Here is a 22917-nt window from a genome sequence, read left to right as displayed (position 1 = left end):
CACCCTTATTGCTGGTACTTGGGGCACAAGTCTCCCAGCACCCCACCCTTGGTGTTCCATTGTATCCATCTGCACTCTATTTCAAATCGAATATGGCCAAAATTGAATTCATCTTCCACCATAAATCTATTATTTTTTTTCTACCTATCAGGATATTGCATTATAATTACTTATATCTCTTCCCCCCAATTAGATTGAGGGCTTGCAAGAGAAAGACTACTTCATGTTCATATTCAAATAAATGCTTGTTGAAAGAAGGGCGCTTCAACTTATCAGGCTGAAGTCAATTTTCCTCTCTTCAGAAAGAGAATGACACATTTACTGCAGACTTACTAAGCACTTGTAGGCCTGTCACTATTTGGTGGGGGCTGGGGCTACAGCGGTGAGTAAGACCGGGCTCTGCCCTCCTGGAGAAGTGTTCTCAGTTGAGGAGAGGCGGGGAAAGGCATAGCACAATTCTTAGGATTAAGATCATCATGGGAAAACCAGAGAAGAAAAACCCGGGCCAGGCCTCAAAGTGCATCCAGAGCAGGAAGGTCGTATTTCGCTTTTGGAAGCGAAAAGAGAAAGGATTAGTGGAGGGAAGCTCCATATAGTAGCTGTGGTCTGCCTTAGACCTTTGCGGGTTAAAAGATTGAGAGCAGGCGGAAAAGAAGTCTCAAACCCACTTTGCAGCTTCTCGATCACTGTTTCTACCATCTTCACGTGCTCGGAGCAGGGCGCAAGGTGGGGGCTGGTGGAGTGGACCAAGTCCGACTCCCGACGCGGGCGCCGCGACGCGTCAGACAGACGTCCGGGGACTGGAGGAGAGCGCGCCGCCGGAAGCGGAGGGAAGGCGGAGCCACTCCCCTAGACCCGGGCCCCGGCTCACTCCTCCGCCCCCTGCACGGGGCGCGGGCGGGGCTAAGGCGGAAGGGTCCGGAAGGAGATGACGATGTAAGTGAGCGCCGGCGTCGCGGCAGCGGCTCCAGAGGAAGCTCGGCGGCCGTGGCCGCTGTGAGCAGGCCGGACGCCTCCTGGCCAACGGGACTTACCCTAAAGCTGGCGAAGGCGGGGCCGCAGTCCGAGCTGCCGCAGTATCTGGACCCACAGTCGGGCAGGTGGCGGCAGCGAGGGACGTAGGTAAGCTGAAGCCCGAGTGTCAAATCCGGCGAATGCCCTACGGAGCGGGGTGGCTGGCCATTCCCGCGCCAGTGCGCGCCAGCTCAGCACCCGGGCCTGGAGGCCTCGAGGGCTGCTTTCCCCTCACGCTCGTACCAGAGGCAGCGGATTTCTCCCCGGGCGCTGCTGGGCCTTTCTGGGGGCGGGAGGGAGCTCGTTCTGAGGGACCGCTGTCCTCCCCTCTTTCTCTCCAATCTGAGCTGTACGACGTAGAAGCGGAGAGGGCTAGCGCCCCCGCCTCTCCTCCTGAAGCCGGGGGAAGCTTTGAGAGGAAGCGCTGTCGGTAGAGGTCCTCCAGCTCCTGCTGTATTGGTAGTGAAGGGGTTTTATTTGTTCGGTTAGTTCTGCTTCCTTCGTGCCTTTGGTTCTTTCTTCCACACTCCTGGGACTCTGTTTTAGTGAATAGGTCTTGCACAATTGAACATTAGGGTGGTGGCAAGTCTGTTTTTCTGTTGTCTGTGTTAGATAGTGTTAACCCAGGCTAGACTGTTTGACCACTCTTTTGGGAGAGGAGGGATGCGAAGAGGATATGGGAGGTAAGGGTTTGGACTTGGAGTCAGAGGAGCTGAGTTTAAATCCTAGCCTGCCATTTGGTAGTGGCTTTAAATCTCGTGTAGACATTGTTAACCCATGTAAAATGGAGCTTTCTTTTACTTATAAAAGTTGGGGGAATTAAATGAAATGAAGAAAGCAGAACATTAATTATGATATGTTTGGGGAATCCGGTTAAACTCGACTTCAGAATATCCAGGACACTTACTAGTAGGTTCTTAATTAATTCCGGTTTTTTAACCCGAAATAACTAAGCTCGGTATGGAGAAGGGTGCCAGAGGAGATAGTGGAATCTTGCGTGGTTAAAACCTAACTGCAGTCTCTGCTTTGAGTTGGACAGCATTAGGAAAAAACCAGCCTCTTCCTATTCACCCAGATGTCTCATGCTGATTGATAACACATTTTTGATATTCGAGGGACGACCTAAATTAGTTTTGCTCTTATTTGACGTAGTTAGTGGACCCTTTCTAGGAGGAAAGCTGGAAGGGGCTTTCCTTACACATTGGCCCACTTTAGAAGGAATTCTCTGCCCAATTTTGAGGACTCCTCACTCTGCCTCTAAAACATTTCATGTTAATTGAAAATGTGCGGAGAATAAATACAGGAATTTGAATCCTTTGAGTGGCTGGACTCTAAATTACCATTCTAAATTAATCTGAGGGGATGACTTTCTCTGTATTGGAGGAAGAAGAACATTCACCACTCTGAAGTTTGTAGTGTTTTTTTTAGTATTTTATTTTATTTATTTGTTATTATTTAATTATTTTATTTTGGTAGTGGTGGGTCATTAGGTTTATTTATTTTTCGAGGAGGTACTGGGAATTGAACCCAGGACCTCATGCTAAGCATGCTTTCTACCACTGAGCTATACCCTCCCCCCACTCTGAAGTTTAATAGACCCTAAGTTAGAGAAGTGTTTAGGGAGGAGGAAGAGGGATGCAATCAGTGACTTGAGTGAGTAGCACCTGTTCTTAAAATTGCTTGGTCAGACAAATTAAGGATACTTTCCTCATTGGAGCATGATGATGTCAGTGGAGCCTGAAGAAGTGCAGTCTTCAGTTCCTTTGACACAGAATTGTCAGTTTGGAATTTTAAGTCATAAATATGGACAAGACCTTGAAGGTCATCTAATCCAATGGTTCCAAAACCTTGGGGGACATTAGAATCATTTGGAGAATTAAAACAAAACCCCAAATGCCCACACACTACCTTAATAGATCTAAAGTGGGACCTGGGTATTTGAGGTTTTTAAAAAGCTTCTCAGGTGATACTCATGGTTTGAGAAGGCAGATGTAGATCTTAATTTATAAACAGGCTCAGAGAGATAGTGTCATGCTTATCTAGTTGCCTTCTATGCCTTCTCATTTTTTTTCTCTTCCTTTCCTTAACAAATAACATTACTTGAATCAATAGTACTGTTTCAGGTTTTGTAGTGCCTTGCGCCTAGAAGGGGAAAAAAAATTTGTCAGTAGCTCTGTGTAATTCTGTTTTCAGTTTCCTCTGCAGTTAGACTCCTTAATGCTCTTTGATGGAAGTATTAGATTTTACAGTAGAATTTCTTACTGAATGTTGCTTAGGTTTTTGTTGTTGCTTGCAGAATTATATAGAGATCATATCACTTTATAAATCAGTTTTTAGTAGGCTATAAAAGCATAAAAGTCAAGTCTTCATAAACCAGGGGAAATTTTCAACTTAAGAATATTTAGCTTTTGTTCAAACTGGCTTGTCATAAACCCACTGTACTATACACAGGCTCCCCCCGACCCTTCCTCCATCCTGGTATGCATAACCTCTTACTTTGTATCAACTAGCCAGCTTACTATGGAACTTAGTTTAGGAACTGTTAGAGTTCTGTGTCTCTAATTGCCTTATAAACACCTGATTGAACAAGAGGCTCTCAGCATTTGCTTTAAGCTTGTCCTTGAATTTTTAGCCCCTTTTTCTTTCTTAGTTAAATTGTACTATGCTACTAACTTAAAAGAATTTGGTAGCTACCTAGAAAGGATCAACTGATGGAGCAATAACAGTGCCTCATGTATCTTTCTTACCCATTTTAGTGAAAATGTCCTTTTTTTTTTTTCCCTTAACAAAGGCACTGGGGATTGAACCTAGGATCTTGTGCATGCAAAGCGTGTGCTCTACCACTGAGCTACAACCCCCAAACCTCGTGACTCTTTTTGGGGGGAGTAGTATTTTCAGAATTATTAAGGTAATTACAGGCCATCAGGCAGAGTTGAACATTCTCTTTTTTGAGAGATATATTCATTATCAAATAATTCTTTGATAGCCTTTTCATTGCTTCAGTGATTCTCTTTTTTTTTTTAAGATATCACTCTTCAGTGATTATTATTTTGTGTTAATAGTAGAGCCTGAAATGGACCCTACATCACAGATTCTTTAAAGGAAGATGCTGAATTATTTTCTTTTAAAAATGACCCTATTTATAGCATGTTAACTTCCTACAACCAGATGACAAAAGGTATTCTGAATTTGCTGATTTAAAAAGCCATGTTAACAGAGAAGCAGTCTATAAATTCAGAATCTAGAGAGATACATAGTAGGTGTATGAAATGAAAAAAACAAGTTGCTGAGACTCGTTTTTTATTTTTGTCTGAAATAGCTTAATTTTGAAGTTTAAAAATTATTGAATTTCAGATTCTGACAGAGTACAGTTTTCAAGTAGAGGTATTTAGAAAGATAAATATGAACCCAGGGTCACAATTTTAGTCTAAACTGATACATATTAAACGTAGAAACCAAGTCAGGGTGGGATAGGAACAACTTGAAGACCAGTGAAAAGTGGAGTTTAGAAGTCACTTGCTCATTCTTGAGGCGGTCTTCTCTGTCTATAAGGACTTGAGACCAGAGTTGTATACTTAACTAAATCCACTTTATATCTGGTGGCTGAATGTGGTGAGACTATCATGAGAGGTACCATAAATGTGCAAGTCTCCAGTTCTCAATCAATCTTTTTATGGTTCTTTCATACCCTCTGATGCCAGTGGGCAAATTTTCTTTTAATTTTTATTTTGTTTTTAATCTTGTTTCTTACCACAACCTATTGTCTCATTTTTCTGGAGTGGGTAACCCCTCCCCTGTTTATTTACTACACAACGGCTATTCTCATTACTGTCTTATTACCTCCAGGAGAAAGAACTTTTTCATAGTGTTGCTTGAGTTAACCTGTACAGTGGCAGCATGCAAACTTTTACCCAAATATTGGGCCTCTTAAGGATTGTTCAGAGTTCAGGCTGTCCCAGGGTCAGTGAGTATCTAGTAAGAGTTGAAAGCCCAGTTCTGTTTCCCTTGTGTGTATGTTTTATCTTTGAAGGAATATTGATATTTGGTGAACATGAGCACACAACAGCATGATGGAGAATACAGGGGCAGAAATGTAAAAGGACCCCATGTGGAGGTTGCTTTTAATTTCAATCACTTGTACTGTGAGTTGATGCTTGGGATTTATTGATTTTAGGGTACACTGGCTAGACTCTTACTGGAGAGCCTTCAGTGGTAGTATCTTTATCTTTTTTCTTGGGCTAGTTGGATTTCCCAAAGAAGAGTCTTTAAGTCTCCTGCTTGGAGTTTATAAGCTGGGCTATCAACAATCTGGTAGCTAAACTGAGGAAAATGGTAGAGGTCTTAGAATTCAGTATATAAACAGTCATTTATGTACATTTAACTATTTTCAGTATGATACCCTCATTCTCAACTGGACCGGATGTTTTCCAGTCTCATAATCCTTTGTTTTATCCTTTAGATCTGTGCTATCCAATATGTAGCCACTAGCCATGTGTAGCAACTTAAAAAATTAAAATTAAATAAAATTAAAGATTTGGTTCCTCTGTTGCACTAGACACATTTCAGGTGGTCAGTAACCACATGTGTCCGGAGGCTACCAAATGGGACAGAGCAGATACAGAATATTTCTATCATTGCAGAAGTTTTGTTGACCAGTGCTGTTCTACTCTAGGAAAGAACACACCAGGCTTCTGCACAGATGGGGAAGGGGCAGTTGGCTGGATTTTGTGGAGAGTAGGAGGGTATCTAAATGATTGACCCATCCTCTTGTTTTTTAGCATCATGTTCACATCACTCGTATAGAACCTGCTGTTGCCAATTCCTGACCTGTTTTGAGGCACTGTTGTATAAATTGGATTGCTTTCCTCGTTGCAAGCTTGACATTTTACTTTCTTACGTCTTTAAGTCAGTCCACATTCCAACTTCCTCTGTTCTCTCTTACATATGCTTAAAAAAGAAAACCCCTGAAGATTTCTGCTTTTCATTGTATGTATATTATATTTTAGAAAAAACTTTAAATTTATTTAAAAAAATAATTTATTTATTTTGTTTTTTGTTGGGGGAGGTAATTAGGTTTATTTATTTATTTAATGGAGGTACTGGGTATAGAACTCAGAACCTCATGCCTGCTAAGCATGTGCTCTACCACTTGAGCTAAGCCTCCTCCCTCCCAAAAATTCTTTATTCTCATCTTAATAAGGTTTTAGGAGGGAGTGAAAGTAAAATGTCTCTTCAGTCTGCTTTTTTTAAAAATTTTTTTTGACACAGTGTGTCAATTTCTGGTCTACAGCATGATGCTTTAGTCATACATGAATATACACATTCGTTTTCATATTTTTTCACCATAAGTTACTGAGATATTGAATATAGTTCCCTGTGCTGTATAGTATGAACTTCTTGTTTATTGGGTTTTGTGAGAATCCTCCTGTATTTCAAAGCAAGACACTCTGCGAGAGTTCAGTAGGTGTTCTGTGCAATTCAGTGAATTTGTAGATGTAATTCTTGGTGTATTTGTGGGAGAGGGTGAGTTGTGAGTCTCTACTCCACCATCTTGGCACCTCCCTCCCGGTCTGCCGTCTTTATCCATAAATAAAGTACTCCCTCAGCATTTAAACATGTACAGATATCTCTGTTTTAAAAAAGTCCGCCCTCTCTCATTTACTCAGGCTTCTTGAGCAGTTTTACATATTGTCTTCTGTACTCCATCTTGGGTTTTGTCCTCTCCATTCTACTAAAATTTCTTTTGCAAATGTTGTAAGAATCAGATGGACACTTTTTAATTGTTACCTTGCTTGACCTCTCAGCTGCCTTTGACTGACCATTTCCCTCCTTCTAGAAACTTTCCCTAGCTTTCCTAACACCACACTTACCTGATTTTCCACTTTATTTCCCCGTCATTCCTTTTCTTTACCTTACTTTTACATGCTAGAGTTCCTCAGGACACTCTCCTCAGGTGCATTCCCTTCTACCTTTTACAAATTGTCCCGAGGTGAGCTTATCATTTTCTGTAGCTTTGGTTACTATAATCTGATGACTTAAACTGGGATTTCTGTGCTATCTTCTTTTCAGAGTTCCTGACCTGTATGTCCAACAATATGCATCCACTTGGATTTCTTACAGTCACCTCACATCTAACATGTCTAAAACTAAAGAGATAGCCAGTATAATCTTCCTCCCATCTTTCTCCATTGTTCTGTATAAGTTATACCACCATCTCCCCAGTAACTCATACTGAAATTCTTACCCTCTCACCCCCACAGGCTTTCTCTCAGTCTTGACATTTCTGACCTGAAAAATCTCAAGGTCGATTCACTTTGCTACTTCTCCCAGTTTTCCTTTAATCCAAGCAGCTATTGCACTTTGCCAGCATTTACCTGTAATAGCCTCCTAACAGGTTTCCTTTGCTGTGGCTTTCTTCCTGCTGTTCTGCACACTGCAGACAAAATTATCTTTTTAGGCATACTAATCAGATCTTATACACCTCTTTGTCTTTCAGTGGCTTCACACTACCTTTATGTTAAGTAACAGCATTATTAATTTGGCTTTTCTATTCCTTGCCTACCTCTCCAGCTCCTCCTTTAAGTGATACTGAAGTTTTTTTAGTTCCTTGGCATACTACATTCCCTCTCCTCGGCTTCTGTTTATCTGTTCCCTTTGCCTAGGTACGTTCTCATCCTTTGTCTCAGCTTAAATATCTTATTGATGATTTCTCAGCAATTATATTACCTTTAAGTATTATGAAGAGTAAATTCCAAATCTCCTTTTATATTGGTAGTATACAAAGAGAGCGTGTTTGAATTTCATATTAAGAAGTTTATTTGTGGGGGAGGGTATAGCTCAGTGGTAGAATGCATGCTTAGCATACAAGAGGTCCTGGGTTCCATCCCCAGTACTGCCACTTAAAAAACAAATAAATACATGGCCTAATTACCCCCCCAAAAAAGTTTGTTTAAGTATTTTTTTCCCCATTAATAAAGAAATAGACTAAAATACGATACTCTAAAGCAGAGGTTCCCAAACTTTCTCTGTTCACAAACCCTTAATGTCTTTTTCATAGTGCCTTTAGGCTTAACAGTTTAATTTATTCAGTAATTAGGTCTAAATAACTTAGTAAGTACTTATTATCTAGCAACCTAATAGTTGGTTTTTAAAAAAAATACATAAATTGAAAGACAAAATAGTAGTATTATTTCATTCTTAAATAATAAGTAACCACGGTTACTTACTGTATGCACTTATTGGGTACTATAAAATTCACAAACCTTGGAATCGTTAGACACCACCCACATTTCCTGTTCCAAATTGATTTTTGCACAGTAGTTTTTTAAATCATAGCAATCAGTAAAAAGCCAGCTTTGCAAAGATATGTCATCAAAAGGAAGATAGCATGTATAGCATGATCTGATTTGAAACTGAACTGTCTTGAACTGGCAGTTTGCAGGGTGTTTGACAGAATATCACTTTCCCCCTCTAATTTTAAACAATTATGACATCCTTGTGAATTCACTGCAGAAGCCAGGTGCTCAGTTTAGGAACTGTGGGCCTAAACTGTTGATAGCTTGGTATAAATTTTTTCAAACATTTTTTCCTCTGTAAATTTTCAAAATATACGTACATTTTTTCCTTTGAACAAAAGTGGGTTCATACATATTGTTGAGCAACTTTTTTTTATTCAACAATACATTATGGTAAAGCTATTGGGTTGAATATACACATTTTTAAAAAATTAAAGTATAGTTGGTTATATATATTCTTTTTTTTTTAATTATTTTATTATTTATTATTGTGGGAGGAGGTAATTAAGTTTATTTATTTTTGGAGGAGGTACTGGGGATTGAACCCAGGACCTTGCATATGCTAAGTATGTGCTCTACCACTTGAGCTATACCCTCCTCCCCTTATATTCTTTTTCATTATAGGTTATTACCAGCTATTGAATACAGTTCCCTGTGCTGTACAGTAGGACTTGTTATGTATCAGTTCTGTGTATAGTAGTGTGTATCTGCTAATCCCAAACTCCTAATTTATCCCTCCCCACTGACCTTTCCCCTTTGGTAGCCATAAATTTATTTTCAAGAGTATACACATCTAATTTCAATCCAGCCTGAAAACTCCATTAAAACAGTAGAGAAGTCTTTTTTTTTTTTTTTTTAATCAAATGACTAAGAACAAGAGCAGTGAGAATAGCAACAATATTCTGGAAGCTGAAAAGCAGAAAAGGTGAGCAGTAACTGATTAGCAGACTAGAGAAAGCTGAATCCTAAACCAGCAAGTGGAGAAAGCCAACAAATAGTCATATTTGTGTTTCATACCCTTTTGAAAGTTTCAGGATTTAGTGGTGTCATGTACTGTGGAAATGGAGATGAAGGTAAGACCAAAAAAAATGTGACTGTGTGAAAGTCTGTTCAAGAAAAATACCTCCAAATCTGACTTTGTTCCCATACATATAAACAGAATTAACTAGAGACTTAGTATCTGGAGTGGAGAGGATAAAACAGTCCCTGGACTGGGGGATACCTACATAATTAAGGATGGGGTACAGTGATTTATAAGGGGACTAAGTGGAAATTTACATACTGAAGGCAGAAACCTCTAGCCTTTTTTCCCCGACTTAGTTCCCAGAATCCTGCCCCTTTCCAGCATTGCCGGTTACCCAAAGACTGCCTCTTTTTCTTTGTCTTCGAGCTTTTCTTTTGGTATAAACAGCATGTCTCTAAATGCCTTCTTATAATGTTACTTTTGATTTTCTAGTTTTAGGCTTTATCTGTTAACTGTAGAAGATGAAGATTTAGTTCTTTCACATCTGCTCCTCACTTCTATATATGTGTGCACTTTTTATCTACCCTCCCACCTATCCTAATATAGCAATACCATAATTTTGACTAGAATCAGTTTTTCTCAATAGGGGCACTATTGTCATTTTGAATGAGACAGTTAGTTCTTCATTATCATGTCCATTACATGATGTTTAGTATTACTGGGCCTGAGGCACTAAGTATCAATACCAGCCTGAATTCATTGCTATAACCAGCAATTTCCCATACATTTCCAAATGTTGGGCTGGGATGACTGGTGGAGAACCATTGGGTTAGATCAGTGTTTACTTTATTACAATTAAGTAAGTGGTAGTCACAGCTAAAGCTGTGCAGTGTACAGTGATTTACAGTGACCTTTTCCTTTCTTATACAACTCTTTGTTTCCTCTGAAATTAATTATCCTTTTTGTTTAGTGTTCTATGTACTAATTAATCTTCAGGCTCTCTTCCAGTTGTCTATATCTCCTGTCTTTTCATTCAGACACTTTAGAAATTCTGTCAATTTCACATTTTCAGAGACTTCTCTTCTAGAGCCTTCTGACCTCTTCCTTCTGGATTGGTGGCTCTCTCAGCCTGAGGCACAGTTGTCACTGTTATCTTTCTTTAGTATTCTTTAGTATTCCTCTTGCCTGTCTCTTGTTTTGTTTTGTAAAAGTTTTAGTGTATTTTAAAAGAATAATATTGCCATCTAAGAATTTTGATTAACATAAAGCTTTAGGAGAGTCCATTGCATACAGCAGACAAGTGTATTTTGTTTCCAGTTCCCAATTCTAATATGTTTTGTCCTCATTTTTCTCTGTTGCAGAAATATAGATCATGTTGCCTATATTTTGCTACTTGAATACGTTTTTCTTCCATCAGAAAGGCAGTTATTGATTGGGCCTGTCTCTAGTTTTAGATCTCATTTCCTGGATCTCATGACTTCTTTCTTGATTTTCTCCTTCATTCTGAGTACCTCATGCGGCTCCCTGAAAAAGGGATACATGGTGGTGTATATTTAGATAAACTTTTTTGTATCCTCAATTTTGATAGTTTGGCTAAGTCTAAAATTCTGTGTTGAAAATAATTTTCCCTCAGAACTTTGAAAGCATTAGTATATTTTCTTCTTTCAGTCTTGCTGTTTAAGAAGTTTATTGCCATTCTTATTTCTGATTTTATTTGTATATGTAATATGACATATATAAATTACACAAATATAGTTATATAAATCTCCATTTTACATATAAATGTTTTTATATATTTTGTTTTTATGTTATGGATCCTTTTTTTATTACCTGCCTACCCCCACCCTCAAGCTTATAGGGTTGTTTTGCTCCCAGTGTTCTGAAATTTCATAATTGATATGTCTTGGCATGAGTCTGTTTTCATTAGTTAGCAGATTCTTTCCTTGTACAAAATCAGATGTCTTTTAATTCTGAGAATTTTCTTGAATCTTTTATTTGATGCCTCCCTCCTTTTGTAATTTCTTAGTTTATTTTCTGTAACTTTTATTTGGATATTTGATATCCTGACCTGATCCTTTAATTTTCTTATCTTACTTCACGATTTTCCAATCTGTCATTTTGTGGTACTTTCTGGGAGATTTCCTAAAATTTTTAAATGTTTAAGAAAAATTTTAACTTTGTACTTTGAAATAACTGCAGATTTATAATTTTTAAAAACTTCACCCAACTTTTCCCCAATGTTACATTATGTAACTATAGTATATTATCAAAACTGGGAAATTAAGATAATACTATTAACTGATCTAAAAACCTTATTCAGATTTTGTCATTGTCCCACCAGTTTCCTTTTCCTGGACTAAAACCCAATCCAGGCTTACATGTTTGTCTTCTTAGTCTTCTAATCTGGGACAGTTCCTCAGTCTGTTTTATCTTTTATGACCTTGACACTTTTGAAGAGTATTAGCCAGTTATCCTATGAAGTGTCCCTCAATGTGGGTCTGTCTGTTGTTTCCTTAGGATTAAATTCAGGTTGTTTTTAACAAGAATCCCACATAAGTGATGGTGCCACATCAGGAAGCATACAACGTCCACATGTCTCATTACTAGTGATAGTAACCTCAGTCACCTGATTAAGGTGATGTGTGCTGGGTTTTTCCATTGAAAAGCACAATTTTTCCCTTTGTAATCTGAAGTATCTTGTGGGAGATACTTTGAGACTATTAAATACCTTGTTTCTTATTATACTTTTACCCTCTAATTTTAGCATCCATTGATGATTCTTGCCAGAGTCATTTCTGAGAGGAGTTGCAAATTGTAACTTTCTATTTCCATCATTCCTTCTGTATTTATTAATTTGAAATTCTCTATAAGAAAGAGCTGTCCCTTCTCCCATTTATTTATTTAATCAGTTGTTTATATCACTATAGACTCAGGATATTTTATTCTTGAGTTATAATCCATTACTATCATTATATATTCAGTTGCTCAGGTTTTTTGGCTGTTGTGAGTCCCTTCAGGTTGGCTCCTGTGTCCTTTTGACGTGTCTTTTTTTTTTTGAGCACTTTTCTACTTTTTGGCACTACACTGATGTTTTAGGCTCCACCTTCTACTTCTGCTCCATCTCTGGAATCAGCTATTTCTTTTAAGTAGTATTTAGAAACCAAGATCTAAGTGCTAGTGGTGCTCATTGCTACTGGGATGTGATTACTTCAAGGCCCTCTAAGCAGACAGAGCTAGGAAGTAAATGTCTCGTGTATGTGCATCTCTAGATCTGTCTTTGTGTGTGTGTATAAAACACACGATGAGTTCATATGGATACCCCCAATTTCATTCTGTCACTACAGATTTAAAGCTATCTCACTGTCTTTTTCATTATGTGTAATTCCTTTCACCAACAGTGTGAAATCTAGCTCTAATTATCTATAGCGTATTTACTTATTTGCTCAATTTTGGATAATTTACAGAGTAGTTTCAGAATTAACTCATTCCTCTGTGAAAAATAAATTTGCTAACTAAAGAACAGTATTTGTATACAGTCCTTTTGTTTCTAGTCTTACTCAGTCAAAATAATGTTTTCCAAAGTTGCAATTATGTTCTTTGTAATATAGTCATGTTCATCTGTTACTGTTTGTATTTCATTTTAATTATTTGTATATTTTTAAAGTATATGAAGCATTGACATAGGCCATAAAAGTCAGAATTTTACAAAAGCATCTTCTGAGAAGTGCCATTCCCCTCTCATCCCTTCTACCATTTTCCTATTCCTCATCCTTTTCACCCCATTCCCTACATGCCCTAGGTAACTATTCTCATTAGTTTCTGGTTTATTCTTCCTGTGTTTTGATTTTTCTATTATGAGTTTATTTTGTGGGGTGCACAAAGAGGCAGAAAATGTGTATTTTCTTATTTTTTTATTTTATGAAATACGGCTACAGTAAAGAATTTAACCTTGTCTCAAAAGAAAGCCTTTATCCTTGGCTTTTAGGAGGTGACCTCTAAACACTTGGAATGTCATGCCTGATTGGGGTATCTTTATTTGCCTGGGAGCCTTGAGTCACCCTCAATCTAACAGTATGACTTAGGATGAGGGTTGGCCACACCAGAAAAAACAACAGCATGATTTAGGGTGATGACTTTGGTATCAGTGGATCTCCAGAGGGGCTGAAGACTGAGCTCAGTCATGTGGTCCATCAGTTAGGCCTATAAGCCCCAATAAAACCTCTGGACGTCGAAGCTCAGGTGAGCTTCCTTGGCTGGCAGTCCTTGTCACGAATTGTCACACATTGGTGTTGGGAGAGTAATCTGTCTTGGCTCCATGGGGACAGGACAGCAGGAAGCACCTCATTTATTACCTCTTCTGGACTCTGCATTGTGTACTTCTTCACTTGCCTGATTTTAATCCATATTCTTAAGCTATAATAAACCTTAGCTATTAATTTAATAGCTTTCAGTGAGTTCTGTGAGTCTTTCTGACAAATTATCAAACCTAAGGTTGATTTTGGAAACTCCTCGACCTTGCAGTTGTTGTCAGAGGTGAGAGTGATCTTGGGTGGACTGTTCCAACTGTATGCTTGGCTGAATTATACCATACCATTGATACTCACTTGAACTTTGTGTTTTTCACTTAATCTGGGAATCACTCCATTTTAATTCATAGACCACATCCTTATGCTTTTGTAGCTTCATTCATTGTGCAGATGAACCATAGTTTATGTAACCACTATCCTATGTATGGGCATTTATGTTGTTTCCAGTGTTTTGTGATTACAAACAGTGTTGCAGTGAATAACCTTGTACTATGTATTTTCATTATTACTGAAAGCATATCTTCAAGGTAAATTTCTAAAAGTTGAGTTGCTGGATTAATACTTCTATAGTTTTGTTAAATATTGACATATTTCCTTGAAATGATTTTATCAATTTATGTTTCCACCAGCAAAGAATGAAAGTTCTTTTCTCCCACCAACAGAATGTGTTGCATAATTTTTGCCGATTTTTTTTTTACTGAGGTAAAATTGACATATTATATTAGTTCCAGGTGTACAACATAATGATTTAATATTTGTACAATTGAGAAATGATTACCACAGTAAGTCTAGTTAAATCCATCACCCTACATAGTTCTAGTTTCCTCTAATAGTTTTTTTTTTGTGTGTGTGATGAGGACTTTTAAGATTTACATTCTTAGCATCTTCTAAATATACAATAGAGTGCTGTTAATGATAGTCACCATGCTGCACATTTACATCCCACAACTGACTTATTTATGGAAGTTTGTACCTTTTGACCCCCTTCACCCATTCTATCCACCCCCTCAAGCCCCCTTGACAGTTTTTTAATGAGTGAGATTGAACATCTTTTCTTATGTTTAAGGGCTACTTAAAAATCTTTATTTGTGAATTATCTTCTTATGTCTTTTCTCCATTTTTCCACCAGTCTTTTTATTCTTTATCCCTTAATTTAAGATATTAAATATTAGAGATATTAGCCTTTTACTTTCTATTGAATTTTTCATTTTTGCTATTTTTAATTTCCAAGGCCCCCTTATAATTTTTTATTGTTCATTTAAAAAAAATAACATCCTATTTTTTTCCACCCAATGGATGTAATATTTTCTTCTTAGAGGATAGTGTTAGTTTTTTTTTTCTTCCCTCTTTTGTTTCATTGTGGTAAAATATACATAACATAAAATTTACCATTTTAATCATTTTTAGGTATAAAGTTCAGTGGCATTAAATATAATCACATTGCTGTGCAACCATCACCACCATCCATCTTCCAGATCCTTTTTTATCTTCCTAAACTGAAGCTCTACTCATTAAACAATAACTTTCCTTCTCTCCCCTCTTCAGTATTTTAAAATTGACTTCTCTAAATAAGCTTTTGCTTTAATCTGTTTTAGTCTACTTTTTACCTTTAGAAATCTAGTGATTCTTAGTTATCCAGTCATTTTAAAGGATGACCACTAAGAAGTTGCTTGAAAATTCTGAGCATGTGGTGTGACTTGTTAACTGTGGGTCATGCTGGGCCATTTTGGGGGGGGATATCTGTCTTTTTTTGTGGACGAATCAGATTCTTAGGGAAGAATCTTCCAAGCTCCTACTTGGATGGGTAAGACAGATTGCCAGGGTTTGAGGAGATGAGTGGGAAGGTGTTAGGGGTCTTGTATTCAATATATTATTCCATCTTCAAACTGTGCTTGGGACCCCCCTGTCTGCAGAACTTCCGTTTTATTCTTTCTAAAGGAGAACTTTCCAATCTTGGGTAGGGGAGGGACAATTAATTAACTGCTGTGTAGAGTTAAAGAGAGGTTTGGGGTCTGATTGCTTCTTAAATTTGGGAGTAATTATTATGGCCTATTTAATTGAGGCATCCCCTAATATCAGTATCTGTTGGTCTTTTCTCTTTGAATTATCTGTCCCTACTCCCAGGACTGATCTTCCCCTTAGGGGTATAAACCTTTCTGGGAGCTGAGTGGGGAAAGAGGTTAGGGAGGAATTCCTTCTTGAGATACTGATATTGCATGAATGTATTGAATTTCTGCCTGTGGATGACTAGACAGAGCAAAAGTACTTGCCCACCCTTTCTAAAATTTGCTGTATGGAACAAATTGTTTTCATATGGACTCAGTCTTAAATGGTGTCTAGTCTCCTGTCCTTTCTCTTTCATTTTACAAATGAGAACACAGAATTTCAGTGCCTTGCTTAAAGTCACTTAGCTATTGAGAAGCAAGGCCAGCACTTAAAAATTCTCTCCTGATCCGTGCCCTGTCTACGACATCAGAAACTGGCTGCATATTGGAAAATGATTCTTGAAACTTACTTCTGTCAGAGGCAGGTACAGTAAATGGGGTCATGTTGGAATACTCATGTCTTCCCTCTTTAATTTTCATTGTGAGGAAATCTTGATCAGGTGGAATTTCACTAGGTCTGATAGTGTAAATTGGACTTCATGTGCTTTTTTCCAATTTTCTAACTCATACTGTGGTGAATAATGTGACCTTATTTTTAGGGTAGAAATGTAACTTTTCTTTCTCTTCTTTCCAGCTGCTTCCAGGTCTCATTATGCATCAGAAAAATGAAAAAACAGAAGAAAAGTCTATGGAGGAAAAGAATCCACTTAGCCTTTTCTGAGAAATGGAATACTGGGTTTGGAGGCTTTAAGAAGTTCTACTTTCACCAACACTTGTGCATTCTGAAAGCTAAGTTGGGAAGGCCAGTTACTTGGAGCAGGCAGTTGAGGCATTTCCAGTGCAGAAAGAGGGCCCTTCAAAACCAGAAAACGTGGAACCAGGATGAACCCCTTATTGCTAAGGCAAAGTCCAGTGTGGCTGCTCAGAATCTTAGTACTTTGTCCTCTAAAGTGAAGAGAAAAGACACTAAACACTTCGTTTCCTCCTCAAGGACACTCCTGAAACTTCAAGCAGAGAAGTTGCTGTCATCAGCAAAGAATTCTGACCATGAATACTGCGGAGAGAAAAATCTCTTGAAGGCAGTTGCTGACTTACCAGCAAATTGTGTGTTAAGTCAGGCCAATGGTCACAGACCTAGGACGGAGCCACAGGCTTCTGACTTTCCTATGAAGTTCAATGGGGAGAGCCAAAGTCCAGGTGAGAGCGGCACAGTTGTGGTCACCTTGAGCAACCATAAGAGAAAGCGCTTTTGTTACGGCTGCTGCCAAGGGCTGGAGCGCCACAGGAATGGGGGACCCCTGATTCCAAAAAATTTCCAACTTAAGCAACATAGAAGAATAAAAGTATCTCCTCATATGATGTATGAGAAATTATCGATGATTAGATTTCGGTACAGGATTCTCAGATCCCAGCACTTCAGAACAAAAAGCAAAGTTTGCAAGCTAAAAAAAGCCCAGCGAAGCTGGGTGCAGGTCACTGGGGACCATCAAGAGACCCTTAGGGAGAACCGTGAGGGTGGCAGTTGCAGCCCATTCCCTTCCCCAGAACCTAAAGACCTTTCTTGTCAGCATCAACCATACCTTTCAGATATGGACAGCAATGCTGTGGTGAAGGGAAAGAACTCTCATGTGCCTGATGGCCACGCTAAAGGAAGCCCTCTCGTGGGCAAGGAGCTTAGTTTAGACGAAGCATTTCCTGACCAGCAGAATGGCAGTGCCACATATACCTGGGACCAGTCACCCTGTTCCTCTCCTAAGTGGGAGTGTACAGAGCTGATTCATGATTTCCCCTTACCAGAACATCGTTCTAGTGGTGTGTTTATCTCGGAAACTGAGAGAGAAGCTATGGCTCTGGGTCAGGAAAATCGGACAAGTACTGTCAATGATGACAGAATAAAACTGTCAGAGTCTGGGGCAGATCAGTCTGTAAGTAGTGTAGATGGGCCTGTGTCTGAAGAGACTGTTCAAAATGAGAGCTCATGCCAGATGGATGAGGATGGATCATTCAAGCAGAACATTCTTAGTTCTAAGTTGCTGGACCACCCTTACTGTAAAAGTCCACTGGAGGCTCCTCTGACGTGCAGTGGACTCAAACTAGAAAATCAAGTGGGAGGTGGGAAGAACAGTCAAAAAGCCTCTCCAGTGGATGATGAACAGCTGTCAATCTGCCTTTCTGGTATGCACTCTTCCTTTATTCTCCCCAGTCTCCAGCCACACTTGCTGTCCATTGTCCTATCTAGGAGAGTCCTGTTGTTTCCTTCCACACATGGATTTCCCTTTAAGCAAGTAGGCATTCTTTTTGAAGCCTTTGATATTGCTGTATTATATAGATGTTCCATAACTTATTTAATTCTTAACTGACGGACACTTGTGTTGCTTCCAGTTGTTTCCTTCTATAAACAATGGTGCAGTGAAATTACTTCTTTATACTTATACAGTTGTTTTCTGTAAGTTAAATTCCTAGTAGTAGAATTGATGGGAAAAGAATACTCACACTTAAATTTTTAAGTTAATTGCTAAGTTACCCTCCGAAAAGTTAAAAGAGTTTGCACTTGTTAAACTTTGCTAGTCTCATAGATTGCATGAGAATTCTTTGTTTTAATTCTTTGTGTTTTTAGGTTTAAAGTTTGAGCATCTTTTTCTATGTTGGCCATTTTTTATTTGTACATAATTTTCCTTTGCCTATTTTTCTGTTGAATTGTTTATATTTTATTTAATATATAAAAAGCTCCTATGTACCAGGCACTGTACTAGTTCTAAGAATGTAGCAACAAACAGGATACACTGATTCCTACCTTCATGTTCCTTAGCATCATTATAGTTTTAAAGATGTTAAATTAAATTTTGGTAAAAGCCTTCAGTATCCTGACTTTGTAACTGATATTTTTGCTCAACAGAAAATTTCAGTTCTTGCATACTACAATTTATATGTCTTGTCTTTATGGTTTCAAGTTTTTGCATCATGCTTTTAAGTCCTCTTGTCAAAATCTACCTCCATGAAGTCAGTTAGTATAAACATTCTTGGAAGACAGTAGAGCAGTATCAGTCTTCAGCTCATTCCTTTCCTTGTAATTTGTCCAAGATATAAAAGAGTAAAATATATTTGTACAGGGACATTACGTATAGTGTAGTCTTGGTAGTGAAAACTGAAGACAGCAACAAGTGTTTCTGTGGACATATAAATTACAGCACATCCAGACACTAGTATACCATGAAACTGTTAAAGAAAAAGTTCAGTCTTTATTTTGATACTAACCATTGTCTATGTAAAGTCAAAAAAGCAAGTTGCAAAACAGAAGGATGCCGTTTTGTTAAGATATATATGGACATATGTAGGATGAGTACATATATGTACGTGTGATGTGCATTTGTATAGGACAAATCTGGACAGATATATCAAAGTGTTATAAATGTCTTATTCTGGGGAGTTAGGAGAGTTCTTAGTGGTTTAAACAATTCTAACACTTTGTTTTCTTAACTGTTTAGTATGTATAAAAAAGCTTTTCCCACATAAAAGACAATACAGAGTCCTAGGAAATCTTTAAAAAGATAATTTGTTGTTTATTCTGACCTAGAATGAAGACAGATTTTCCTACTATGAGGTTAGCAGAACCATGATTCATAAACCTGAAAAAGTTAACATTTACCCACAAATACCAGTTAACTTATAAATATAGATGTAGCACTTCCAAAAAGTTATTAAATTGAATATATCCTATAGTAAAACTGTAGCATGACATGAAGACATAGGAATTGTCATAGAATTCATAGTTCATGATCTGTACTGTAATTATTTTAATAGGCTAAGGGAGAAAAACCATGGCACCTCAGCAAGTAATGTAGGCCTGTTTCCCTTATGTTTAAATCTCTTAGAAAACTAGAAATAAAGAAAACTTCCTTCACTTGGTAAAGAATATCTGTTAGAAACCAATAGCAGTTCCAGGTTTAAGAGGATGAAATAAGCCCATGGAATCTTTTCCTCTCCTATGAAATCTATAAAATTGTGGGAAATATGTTAAAAACATGTGTGTCTCTGTAGTCAAAAACAAGAAGAGTTTTGGTGGATCACAAACAAACTCCTACATGGCAGAAAGTAGAGACAAGGTCCAGAGAGGAACCCCAGCAGCAGAAGGAAGATTAATGCAGGAAAATGGTGCAACACTGAGAGTGTCCCATTTCTGGAGATAGTGGAGGTGAGGAGGAAAGGGGAGACTTACGGTAAAAGGTTGAGGAGTTGGAGAATCTCCACAAAAGCATCTCTCCCTGCCTGTGCCACATCCCAGCAGAGAGGATCTCTCTTATCAAGCTGAAATCCCTCCCCTCAATTTTATTGAAATATAATTGACATACAGCGCTGAAATTCTAAGGATAGGTGGGGAGAGACAGGACATTTCCCTCTCCCCCTGCTCCGTTACTTGTAACACCTGACAAGAATGAAGAACAACCCTTTCCAGAACAGTGTTGGAGGTTCTTAGCATCCTCACGTTGAAAATAGTTCCAAGACATAGCAAAAGCTCCTGTCCATTACAGCCCTTACAGTTACTCAAGTAGTGATGAGCCTACATCTACCACCAGACATCTGAGGAAAGCCAACACAATGGACGAGACAAAACAAATAAGAGAACTAAACCTGAGTAATAAGAATGAATAGAGCAATCAGAATAAGAATCAATATAGGACAATCAGTATGGTAGATACTCCTTTGACTGACTTACAGCATTGTTGCATGGTATGCTAAATGCTGGCTCTTCTCTAATATAACTGCATGTTGTGCTCATTTTGTATTTATATATTTATTAAGATCCCATTTTACTTATTAAAATTTACTTTTTGTTTCATGTTTTTATCAAATACTGCATCAGCTGATGAAATATGAATTCAGAAAGTTACTCCCTTCAAATCAAGTTGAATGCTTTGCAGTGACAGTAAGTTGCAGAAAAATAATACTGGGTTATATTTGTACAAGACAACTTTAAAAGATTTGAGGGAGGATAGAAAAATCTAGATTGTATTCAGATTAGCTATCTGTTTTGGAAGGATAAGAAATAGATTCCTATATCACAATATATTCCAGATGGATTAAAAATTTAGTTAGAAACAGATACAAAAACTTGAACACAAATGTTCGTAGCATTGTTATTCGTAATAGCCAAAAAGGGGAAACTACCTAAGTGTCCACCAAAGAATAGATAAATAAAATTTGGTATACCTATACAATGGGATATTATTCTGCCATAAAAAGGAGTGAAGAACTGATATGTTTCAGTGTGGGTGAATGTTGAAAACATGCCAAGTGAAAGAAATCAGACATAAAATGTTACATACTGTATGATTCTGTTGATTTGAAATGTTCAGAGTAGGCATATAGAAAAGTAGATTAATGGTTGCCCGGGGGTGGGGAGAGGAAGGAATGAGGAGTGACTGCTAACAGATGCAGAGATTCTTTGTGGGGTAATGCAGATGTTCTGAAATTAGATAGTGGTGATGGTTGTACAACTCAAAATATACAAAGAAATCTCTGAATTGTAAACTTTAAAAGGGTGAATTTTGTGGTACATGAATCATAGCTCAAGCTGTTAAAAAGCAATACAAGAGACCATTTTTTAAAATCTCATGTTGATAAGACATTTTAAGCATGGTGGGAAACTCAAAAGTAATAAAAATGTACTAATTTGATTCCATAAATGTTAAATGAATTAAAGGTCATCAGTAGGGAATTGATTAAAATGTGGCAAATCAACTTAATGGACTACTAGATTGTTTTGAATTGACTTAGGAAAAATAAAATTCATGTATTGAATGGAAAAAAGTGGCTTCAAGAAGAGTGAGTATAGTTTGCTGTTTACATGTTTCAGACATACATGTTCATAAGGGCAAAAAATTTCTAAAGGAATTACGGATTGACTGCCATTTTATTTTAAAATGTTTACGGTCATATATTAGGAAAAAAACTACTTAAAGCTTGTTCCCATTTCAAGTTTATAAGAGTATTCAATCCTATTTTCTTCTCAACTGTTAATGTGTTATTTTTACATTTAGCTGTTTGGTAAAAGGAAAGACGGATCCTCACCTCATTCTTTACACCAAAATGAATTTCAACTGTGAATAAAATGTTTAGTCAGTAATTCTAATACTGTTTACCGATTAATTCATCTTTTCCCCATGATTGCCGCTTGCCATTTGGATCCCTTTCTAGTTGGTTTCTCTCCATGATAACACTGTTGTGCTTTAATTACTGTAGTTGGTTTTATAGTTCAATGGACTTGGCCATCCTCCTCTTCTCTCTTGCTCCTATTCACCTCTCCCCTTAAAATCCTTACCAAAAATTTCTAGGAATTTCCTACATTTTTGTTGCACAATGAATTTGGGATTTATTTTTAAATTAAACGAACAATGGTGTTTGATTTATTGCATTATATTAATAGATTAATTTAGGGAAAATTGCATTCATTTCAATCTGGAGTTTTCTTGTTCAAAAAACAGTTACTCCATTTATTGACCTATGTCCCTTACTAAAATTTGGTAGTGTTTTACACATTTCATAAGTTTATTCTTAGATATCTTACACCTTTGTCATTTGTGGTGGGACCTTTCTGACGTGTATTGTATGTTTTAGGAGAACCAAATGGCTGCATTTCTTGTGTGCACAACACAATGAACACCTTTCCACTTACAGGGTGGGATGTGACCCAAGTCAGTTGTCTAAAGAAAAAACTGTCCACTACAGTTGATTTAACGTGATGAGTAATTTAACTTCTAAAATAACACCTCAGTTTTTGTTTTTCATATTATTACATTTTGTACTTTCAGGATAGAATATAATTCAAACTCTAGTTGTTGTTTTGTTTTTTCCTAACATTTTATCCTTTGTTTCTTGGTCATATTGAAATTTTAGTACTTTTGGAGTAAAAGAAATTGTGTGTTCCAAATGTTTTTTCCTTTTTGGTTCCTTGGTTTGGTAAAAGCAAGTGGATAAAGAATAATGAATTTAATTCTTTTTAAGAAGTCTGTGTTCTGGGTTTTTCTTGGCCCACGGATATTAAAAGGGAAAGGTAAAGTGAAGAACTAAGTTGTTTATGTAGAGAAAAGATAATAGGTATTTCCTGCTTAGGAGGTGGCATAGCATAGTAGTTAATGGCTCAGTTTCTGTTGTCGCATAACCTACAATCATCTTAGTTCTGCCGTGTGTTCGTTAAGGGTCCTTGGGGAAGTTACTTAACCTCCTGTCTCCAT

The 22917-nt window shown here is 37.6% G+C and overlaps 1 protein-coding gene across 1 annotated transcript in view; it reads left to right on the top strand.

Moving 5' to 3' along the window:
• Positions 1 to 905: 905 nt before the first annotated feature.
• The window catches only part of SENP5 (SUMO specific peptidase 5), a 40335-nt gene continuing 18323 nt past the window's right edge, over positions 906 to 22917 (top strand). The window contains exons 1-2 of the mRNA XM_006200928.4: positions 906 to 1122; positions 16320 to 17860. Of these exons, the coding sequence (XP_006200990.1) occupies positions 16351 to 17860 (1510 nt within the window). The 5' untranslated portion in view covers positions 906 to 1122; positions 16320 to 16350. The remainder of the gene's footprint in view (positions 1123 to 16319; positions 17861 to 22917) is intronic.

Source organism: Vicugna pacos, chromosome 1 (assembly GCF_048564905.1).
Source record: "Vicugna pacos chromosome 1, VicPac4, whole genome shotgun sequence".
Taxonomy (NCBI): Eukaryota; Metazoa; Chordata; class Mammalia; order Artiodactyla; family Camelidae; genus Vicugna; species Vicugna pacos.
The sequence above is the reverse complement of the archived record's forward strand: the minus strand, read 5'-3'. Positions and strand labels throughout refer to the sequence as shown.